The sequence below is a fragment of the Moschus berezovskii genome, chromosome 9 (assembly GCF_049115385.1).
Source record: "Moschus berezovskii isolate FMDL1 chromosome 9, NW_MosBer_1.0, whole genome shotgun sequence".
NCBI classification, from domain to species: Eukaryota; Metazoa; Chordata; class Mammalia; order Artiodactyla; family Moschidae; genus Moschus; species Moschus berezovskii.
The window spans coordinates 36,206,500-36,216,832 of NC_142468.1; the positions used below are offsets into that span (position 1 = coordinate 36,206,500).

Genomic DNA, 10,333 nt, shown 5'->3' on the forward strand with positions numbered 1-10,333 from the left:
GTTTTTCATAGGCTATCTTTATTAGATTGAATTTATTTACTTAGATTGAAATTAACTGAAAGCCATAAATGAGAGGTTATAGTTGAAGTAATCTGTTCCTTAAATCTTGGTAGACACTTCTATTAATGCTTTAAGTGCTAGATGTTTATTTCCAAGGAGAAACAGACCAAGTCCTCTTTAAGTACTAGTTAGCAGAAGGGATTTTTTTTTTTTTCTATTATCTAACTGTGTCCACTAGGAAGATTTCTGACAATGAATTTGAGTTGCTATCTAATATTTACTTTAAAATATAAATGTATAACCTCCCAATCAATTTTTATAACCTCCCAGTCAATTTAGGTATCACACCTAGTGTGTGGTTTTGATGTGTTTCCTTTATTCTAAGCAGCTGTGCTCCCTGGATGCCCAGGAATTGCCTCACTGCTAATGACATGGCTCCTTGCTACTTACTTTCAAAGGATCCTAGTAGTTTCCAGGACTATGGGTTCACTGCTATATGTTCTTTCATGTCCCATCTTGGCACTTACGACTAGAGAGATCAAGGTTTTTGACCAAAATTTATCTTTTTGAAATTGAGTTTTAATCATAGAACACATAGGTTACATGAGGTTTGTTATAAAACAGAAGTCCCTCAAGAAGCCCCTACTTGTTATGTCCTCAAGGCTACCACTTCCAGTGCTTAGAGGAATCTTTGAGTATTATTTATGGCCTTTTCTAAATAAAGTATAGATTTTTTTTCTTGAATTATTTCTTTGACATACTTTCCTTGGTTCTCTCTGATCTTTCTTCCAGAAGCACATATCTTTCTCCTGGTAATAGACTATCATTCTTTCCTGTACTTGTCATTTTCTTTTACTTCCTGAATTTCTTCAACTTTCCTGTTGACGATGTTTTTAATTCCTAAGAGCTCTTTCTCATTCTGTGGATGTTCCGTTTTATAACATTCTGTATGTTTTTGGGCTCCAAAATCACTGCAGATGGTGATTGCAGCCATGAAATTAAAAGACGCTTACTCCTTGGAAGGAAAGTTACGACCAACCTAGATAGTATATTAAAAAGCAGAGACATTACTTTGCCAACAAAGGTCCGTCTAGTCAAGGCTATGGTTTTTCCAGTGGTCATGTATGGATGTGAGAGTTGGACTGTGAAGAAAGCTGATCGCCGAAGAATCGATGCTTTTGAACTGTGGTGTTGGAGAAGACTCTTGAGAGTCCCTTGGACTGCAAGGAGATCCAACCAGTCCATCTTAAAGGAGATCAGTCCTGGGTGTTCATTGGAAGGACTGATGCTAAAGCTGAAACTCCAATACATTGGCCACTTCATGTGAAGAGTTGACTCATTGGGAAAGACTGATGCTGGGAGGGATTGGGGGCAGGAGGAGACGGGGATGACAGAGGATGAGATGGCTGGATGGCATCACCGACTTGACGGACATGGGTTTGGGTGGACTCCGGGAGTTGGAGATGGACAGGGAGGCCTGGCGTGCTGCAATTCATGGGGTCACAAAGAGTCGGACTTGACTGAGCAACTGAACTGAACTGTACTTGTTTCTTAAGTGTGTTGTCTTCTCTTTCTGCAGACATTAATGATAACTTACGTATTCTTCTCCTAGAGAGTCAATATTTGTTCCAAAATACTCTTATCTGTTTGGTTTTGGTTTCTGTCTCTTGTATCAGAGGCTTCCCTTGGGTGTCTAATGGTGGTTCACTGCCTGCTCATGGCTATGAGCAGGGCTCTGCACAGGTGGCACATGGGTGGTAGGGTCTTTATTGTGGGATGATTTAGCTGCATTGTTATGGGGATGATTTAGCTGCATTGTTATTCTGTATTTAAGCCTTTTCATGGGCTAGTCAGATTCTCCAGAGATCTTTCCAACCTGCTGCCTGGCGGGTATAATTCTGGCTGCCAATCTTTCAGGAGCTACATGAAGGGAGGGAAACTGAGTGTATCAACAGTTTTAAAAATACTCATTTCCTCCCCCCTTTTCCATATAGTACTCATCTTTGAATTTTATCCCCTAAACCAGAGACCCTCTATTTCAACTTTTTTGGGGAAATAAGCCTCTAGTTTTTTTTTAATCTTCATGGTGGGAGGGGATTGTTCACAGCTGCCCAGTTGTGCATAATGAGGAAAGGAGTCTGCACTCTTAATTGTTTTTTAAACTGAACCAATCTTCCTGTTTTTACCTCTGCTCCTAGCGATTCTTGATGCCACCAGTTCTTTTTGAGGAGTACTGTGGTATAAACTGGGCTGATTCACATCTTTCCTGACTGGTGGCTTAGGATTTATTTTCTCAGGTTTATTAGGTAATACACTACTCATCCATCTATATTGCACTTCCAAAATTTCCTGAGTTTTGTTGTCTCTTCTTTTCGTCTTTCCTTGAGAATTATATTTCAAATTTTAAAAGTCACTGACCTTAAAAAAAGAGGATGCTTTGTCCTTGTAGTGTTCTGCCTTTTAAGATTATCTCTTCACTGTTTATAGTAGTGAAATGTTAAGAGGAAGCCTTTAGTGTGTATGTTCAGTGTTATCTTTAACTGAAAGTCTCAGGCATTTGACTTTAACAAACATTATTTTATAAGAGAAAGAGGCTAGTTGGAAGAGGAATAGGAAGAATTGGCACTGTCTAACTGTAGTGAAAAATGAATGAAAGAGCTTCTTGGTGTTGAGATGATTTCTCTCATCTTCTAGGACTTTCTTGTGAATGTCTTTCTCAAAGACTTAAAACACCTAAGTCTGTCAGCAAAACTGTGTCGGAGACCAGGGCCGAGATGGGCCTTCTAAGACAAACTACATCACCAGAGAATCCTGGTCCTCGGGGTGCCAAAAGTGAACCTGTTGATAAGATTTTGATTTCAAATATTCCTGGAAACAGGTATTTCTTTAATGTGTTATTACTAAGAGTTTAACAGATGTAGACATTAAATATCATTTCCAATTGTTAACCTGTTAAGTATACAACACATATATTTTTAAATTTCACAATGACTGTAACATATAGGCAATATTTCTGTCTTATAAATGAGGAAATTAAGGCTTCAGATTTCAGATTTGGAAATGGTCATATCTAGATGGATAAAATAAATTCTGAAGAACTAAGAAGGAAAGAAACAATATAGTGTTCTTTGGTGCTAGACAGTATAGTGTTCTTTTGTATGTGGTTTTGGTGCTTGACACATCTGAGCTCAAAATCAGTCATATGACATACTATGAAACTTCAGGTCAAGTTTAATTAACTCAGCTTCAGTTTCATCATGTATAAAATAGTGCTGTTACCTCCCTGCAGGATCATTAAGAAGTAGGCAGCCTTTATGGAAAGTACCTTGGGAATCCTTACTTGACAGATGGCAGAGCAGACAAAGGGGAGCTGCTGCTGCTGCTGCTAAGTCACTTCAGTTGTGTCCAACTCTGTGTGACCCCATAGACGGCAGCCCACCAGGCTCCCCCATCCCTGGGATTCTCCAGGCAAGAACACTGGAGTGGCTTGCCATTGCCTTCTCCGAAAGGGGAGCTAATATGTACTAATTATTATGATCTGGACATGGTTCTAGGTTCCTATCATATATTATCTCATTAAGTCCTCAGAACAACCATGTGAGGTACTAAATCCCCATTTTTCAAAAATGAGAAAATTTGGAAAGTGAGTAAGTTACTCAAATTCACCTTGATAACACCCTATAACTTGAAATGGGGGAAACAAATGAAAGTTTTTCTTTGTAAGTATTTCATGGCACAAGCTATAAAATTTCTAGTTTTTAATGTAAGCCACAGTATATTTAGCATTGTGGCAGTTAAAATACTTTAGATGCTTTAAAAGTCTGTGGATTATAAGATACCAATTTGTCATTTCTTATCCTGCAGTTCATTTTCTTGTACTAAGGAGATCCAAAATTGTATTTAACTGATATTACAAGTGCTGTTTAGGACTTCTCTTTACTTTTTAATTTCTAAAAATAGTCTCAAAAGAGCCGTTTTACAAACAACTTTGTACAATGAAGGCAAAGTGAAGCTGAAAATCAGAAAAATAGAGTATACTTAAAGAAAAAAAAAGACTCCAAGAGATTGAGACAGACGTTTCTAATAAAACACCAGTTAAGAACTTTAGGATTTGAATGTATCATGCTATCGCTAACAAGTAAATGTAGCCAACTCCAGCTATACAATATTTGCATGTTGCTTCCATCCCCTAGAAGTAAGCTTTAGCTTACCCTTCCCTAGTATGTTGCTCTGGATTTGGCTGAGGTTCAAAAGATTTCCAGTAGACTGACCAGCATGGTCAAAGGCTTGCAAGCATTCTGGGGAAAATGCATTTGGTTTCTAAGGCCATCCTGTAGTAGCTATCATCCAAAACTAATCTGTTTGGATCAGGCCTGATCTTAGATGAGGGCCCATCTCTGACCCATATAGGCTAGTCTCAAAACAAGTCAAGAAAGCAATATGTTTAATTTTCTGAGTACAGTGCTGCTTTTTTCTTTTTCAGGAACAGCATAGGAGAAGATGCTAAGTGTCTTGGATTACAAGATTTAATTGAAATAAACCATGTAAGTCCTGTTCCAATGTGTTAGGTAGCCCAGGATGTTATCTATTTGTATCAATAAATATAGTAACTCCATAAACAATCCCCAGAATTTCCATTGGAAATCTTAATCAGTCATATGAAATGATAGTTCTTATTTCAAAGACCTTTGACTTGTTTGAGACCATAGTGCCAATTTGTATTTCAACTTAAATCAAGATTATTTTTGTAAATAAAGTTTTATTGTACTACAGCCACTGTCATTCATTTATGTATTTGGCTGCTTTCAAAACACAATGATAGAGTGTTCAGTGTTTGTGGCAGAGATTGTTTGGCTTACAAAGCCTAAAATATTTATAGTTGACTCTTGAACAACAGAGGGCTTTCCAGGTGGTGTAGTGGTAAAGAATCTGGAGACTTGAGTTCTAGCCCTGGATCGAGAAGATTCTTTGGAGTAGGAAATGGCAACCGAACTCCAGTATTCTTGTCTAGAGAATTCCATGGACAGAGCAGCCTGGCAGGCTGCAGTCATGGGGGTCACAAAGAGTTGGACACAGCTGAGCACACACACACTTGAACGACAGCAGGAGGGGTGTGCCATCCTTCTGCACAGTTGAAAAGCCACATAAAACTTATGTTGGCCCACTCCTTATACTTGGTTCTTCCATGTTAGTAGTTTCACATCTGTGGATTAAAAAACTGCAGGTCCTATAGTATTTACCACTGAAAAGATTCTAAGTGGACCCTTGCAGTTCACACCCATATTGTTCAAGAGTCCATCATACACCTGGCCCTTCACATAGAATGTTTGTTAATCTCTGAACCGGGATATTGGTACTTATTGAGAAACTTTGCTTCAGTTATACATTGCTGTAATATTATCTGATCTCATTGTTCAAGAAGCAAGATAGTAGGATGGATTTATAGTATTCTTTAGCTTGTACTCAGAATGTCATCCCTCTATTATTATTTTAAATAGTGACAAGACTTTTTATGTTTATTTAACTTTTGGGTAATCAAGTATAAAAACCATTTTTACTTCCAGGGTATAAATAAGATAAACTTTGAGATAGATTGTTTATCTAGTGAAAGAATGAAGTTGGCTCTCCATGCTGGCAAAGTATCAGATGATATTAATACTAACAAAAAGGAAGAAATTTCAGATGTTGTAGAAGGAATGGAACTAAATTCAGTTACAACACAGGATGTTTTGATGATTAGCCCTGGAAAAAATATACAATCACAAAATAACATCTCATGGGAAGAAGAAATGAAAACTTCTCAGTCAGGTGAGGTCTTTGTAATGTACTTAAATAAGGTTTTGTTAAATAAATGAACTTGTCCTAAAGTATAGATTATTGTAAACACTTCTGGATGTAGTTTCCAAGAATGAAGTTTGAGAAATTGGACACTTGCTGTAAATATCTAATGAGAATTAGTTCGTGTTGTGGTAGCCCACTCTCCACCCCAGACCTTTTGAAATAGACCTGTTAAAAATCAGCAACAGATACTAATCCACATTGGATGGCAGGAGCACTTTTCATTAGACCTAACTATCTGGTGTCCTTTGTTGTTTGTGAAAGCTCAGAATTAGAAAAATTCCCTGAAACTTTTTTTAGTTCTCTTCTTTTCCATCAAAGAACCTCAAACCTTTCTTTAAAAATGTCCTTTTTTTCTGTTCTAATACCTTTTCTTACCTACTTTGTTGTGATTGTTCTTCAGTAGGAAATGGCTCTTGTATTTATGTTATAATGTAATATATGATGGTTTTACCTCCTGTTTTTACCTGTTACCCTATGGTGCTGTTCTGGTTGGGGCCTAAGGTAAAATAAACATTATAACATTGGGCAGACACTTAATGCACTTCTGCTATGTTTTTATAGCGTCTTTGGGGTACCTTTAAATTACAAGCATGATATTTATTTAGAGAAGACTTATACTGAAATTAAGGATGAGAATTTTACAAAGAAATTTAACTACATTTAACAAGATATAGTATAAGATGGCCCACATTTTTCTTCGCCTTTGATATTTGGAAGTTTTCATATCTTTTAAGTCTTTGTCCATTTCTAACAACCCTTAACTGCGAGAATATTCTTTAAAAAGTTAAAAATTATTCTTTTTTTTCTTTTTTCAGTATTATGTGATAATAAAAGTCTCACTACTGAAAGCCATCTTCTTGATTCAGTAAGTTTTCAATTTATTTGAAAAGTTCTTTGTATTCTATATTTGTTCTATAAAATGAGTGTTATTTTTCAGTTTATATGCACAGTTTAAAATGTACATCTTGTCACTATTTACTCTGAAGTCCTTTTTTGCTCAATTTTTTCTAAAAATGGGAAAAAAATTTTCATGTACTTTATAGTATGCTTTAGTATTAAACTGAAGATTTAATTCTCTATATGGTTTATGTATCAAATTTGTTGTGACAAATTGGTTGAATAATGGAATATCTAGTATGCTCAGTATATCTCAGTGATGCAAGAAAAAGATAATGCCAGATTTATACCCTTTTGAAGTATACAGTTGAGAAGAAAATGTCTATCCTATCTTCAGTCATCAATGCTTATTTTCATTGTAATCCTTTTAGATTGCTATTTTTATGTCCTGTTATTTTATTTGGAAGCCCCCCAACCTTTACTTTTTAGTGATCTCTTGCCTCTAAGTCTAGTCCAAACATTTGCCTGTCTGTGAAGCCTTCCTGCAAAAGCTCTCATCTCTCGCATGTTTCTCTAGACAAAGGCGCACAATACATGCAGTACACACATTTAATCTCTTTTTGAGAGTATAATATGAATAAACAATATTGTATTCCGAGGAGAAGGGGACGACTGAGAATGAGATGGCTGGATGGCATCACCAACTCTGTGGACATGAGTTTGGGTGAACTCCGGGAGTTGGTGATGGACAGGGAGGCCTGGCGTGCTGTGATTCATGGGGTCGCGGAGAGTCGGACACGACTGAGCGACTGAACTGAACTGAACTGAAAACATATGATGCTTTCAGGAATCTATTTCCCGTATTAACTATAAGCTTCTCTTTGGGCAGAGCTGTCTGATTCGTATTCATGGATGCTGGCACTGTATAGTAGGACATAAATGGAAGAGTGCTCTCTTGCCTACTGAGTGTTTGCAGCATTGGTTTTCAGCCCTACTCCCGGATATTTTTATTTCAGTAATCTGGTTTTGGATGTTCACCAGACAATTCATGTAGCCAGGGTCAGCAACTCTGGTTTACAGCCTTACCTTGAAATTTTCCAGGAACAATTGTTAAAATGAGTCAAGGAATGGGCTTTTTTGCTAAATCTTCAATCTCAGAATACAAGAAATTCATTAAGGCAAATGTAGGATAAAACAGCAACAATTTTTGTTGGATCTCACGAAGCCTGACAAATGCTTGGCTTTCTTAAGCCACTAATTCCTTAAGGACCTCTGACAATGTTGACTTCTATTATCTTTCAAAGCTGCCTTCTCCGTATTCAACCTTCTGGGTTCGCTGCATCTGAGGAGCAGAATGGTTACTGTGACGTGCACTGTTCATTTTTGGTTTTAGCCTTCTTTACTCAGAGGCTGACACCTAGAGGGACAGGGATTTCAGCATGAGACCAGTTTATAGAAACCTGATTTAATCTCGTTCCCAGTTCTCAACTCCAAATGATTGGTTCTGATAATATATGATATTAAAAATAAGTCTAGAATTAATCATAACATTGTTTTTTATATATTAGTAATATAATTAAAATTGCTTCACAGTTATACATTTTCTTGTTGATAAATCTTAGAATCTTATAACTTAGTCTCCCTGTGAGTTATTTTTCATTCCCATAAATATTAGGATTTATATTCGAGGATTTTTTTAAATAGGTATACCTTTAGACCCACATTATTACTAGCTCTGTGCATCTTGAGGGAGAACAAAGAGAAGGATCCTGGCAGGATCACACCAGTAAAAGACCTGTTAATTACAATGATGTGGACTAGGATGTGTGGAATCTGCATAAGTGGCCTCAGTTTTATTCATCCTGCATATGTTACTGAAGTCTCACTTTTTAAGGCATGTATTCCTTTTTTAAAAATTTTATTTTTTTAATTTATTTTTAACTGGAGGATAATTGCTTTCCAATGTTGTGTTGGTTTCTGCCACACAAAAGCATGAATCAGCCATAAGTATACATATGTCCTTTCCCTCTTGAATCTCCCCCTCACCTCCCACCCCATCCCACCCCACTAGGTGGTCACAGAACACCAGGTTGAGCTCCCTGTGTTATGCAGCAACTTCCCACTAGCTAGCTCTTTTATTTATGATAATCTGTATGTTTCAGTACTTCTCAGTTTGTCCCACCCTCTCCTTCCCCCACTGTATCCAGAAGTCTGTTCTCTGTGTCTGCATCTCTGTTCCTACCTTGCAAATAGGTTCATCAGTACCATTTTTCTAGGTTCCATATATAAGGAATATATTCCTAATATAATTTTCAATTAAAAAAACTATATTTTGAAATTAGATTCGTGGAGGGTAGCATAATATTATGTTACTAAGAATTTTATCATTGTGTACAAAAAATATCATTTATATTATTAAGTAATCCACTACTGATTTTAAAGATTGAACACGCACTTGGTAAAACTCTTGATAGTTACTTTAGTGGCTTCTCTAAATTTCTTCTCTGCTGCTCTAGCCAGGTCTAAACTGCAGTATTACATTCACTCAGGTGGAGAGAAGACATCAAGAACAGACCAGACACATTTCCTTTGGTGGTAACCTGATTTCCTTTTCACCTCTGAGGCCTCTCAGTGGAGAACAACCAGAAGAATTTTGAATTTAAAAATAAATCCAGACATTTGACTTCATGTTATCATCAGTGCTATATTCTCTGAATATTGAAAAGTTGAAGAATGTTTTGTGTTCACTGCTGTTCAAGCCACTTGTAGACTGTTTGCCCTCCTTAGGTGGATGCAGAACCTGTGGATACTGAGGGCCTGCTGTTACGAGATTTAAGCATCCTTGAATTTTGGTATCTGTGTGTGTGTGAGGGGAGAGGGTGATCCTGGGACCAATCCAGCCACCCCCCTCAGGATTCTGAGGAATGATTGTGTAATATTTTAACATTCAGTGTTCATCAAAGTGTGTTTTAGATATGATACTGTTTCTCAAGGGAAGTGGGGATATGTTGTATATTAACCAATGCAGAATAAAAATGTACTGTGCCTTGCCTCTCTTGTTTAAAATGTATAAGATTAAAAGTTAAGTATACCTACTCAGAGCTTATGAACATTCTTCAGTTTAATTGAAATAGGATGTTAAACTTTGACAAATATTTGCTTTCTTTTATACTTTATTCTTCAGAGAAGGCAATGGCAACCCACTCCAGTACTCTTGCCTGGAAAACCCCACAGACGGAGGAGCCTGGTAGGCTGCAGTTCATGGGTTCGCTAAGAGTCGGATACGACTGAGTGACTTCACTTTCACTTTTCCCTTTCATGCAATGGAGAAGGAAATGGCAACCCACTCCAGTGTTCTTGCCTGGAGAATCCCAGGGACGGGGGAGCCTGGTGGGCTGCTGTCTATGGGGTCGCACAGAGTTGGACACGACTGAAGCAACTTAGCAGCAGCAGCATACTTTATTCTTAGTTTGAACTCTTAAATTTGTTGATATTGAATAGCTTGCATATTGCATTTTCAGGGTATGTTGATTTTCTTTAGGTATCAATCTATATTTGAAATACTTTCTCCTTTATAAAACTCTTGACTATAGGATTGTAGAAGACAGGGCCGTCAGTACAACAGAACACTAAGATAATTCATGGTAGCGAAAGC

The 10,333-nt window shown here is 37.2% G+C and overlaps 1 protein-coding gene across 2 annotated transcripts in view; it reads left to right on the plus strand.

Moving 5' to 3' along the window:
• Nucleotides 1–9,730, plus strand: part of DLGAP5 (DLG associated protein 5) — a 42,842-nt gene extending 33,112 nt beyond the window's left edge. Inside the window, exons 15-19 of one of the 2 annotated variants that reach the window (XM_055436401.2) lie at nt 2,695–2,878; nt 4,484–4,544; nt 5,565–5,808; nt 6,657–6,706; nt 9,195–9,730. In XM_055436401.2, the coding sequence (XP_055292376.2) occupies nt 2,695–2,878; nt 4,484–4,544; nt 5,565–5,808; nt 6,657–6,706; nt 9,195–9,335 (680 nt within the window). In that variant the 3' untranslated portion in view covers nt 9,336–9,730. The remainder of the gene's footprint in view (nt 1–2,694; nt 2,879–4,483; nt 4,545–5,564; nt 5,809–6,656; nt 6,707–9,194) is intronic. The other variant, XM_055436402.2, reaches the window with a different exon arrangement.
• Nucleotides 9,731–10,333: the final 603 nt, after the last annotated feature.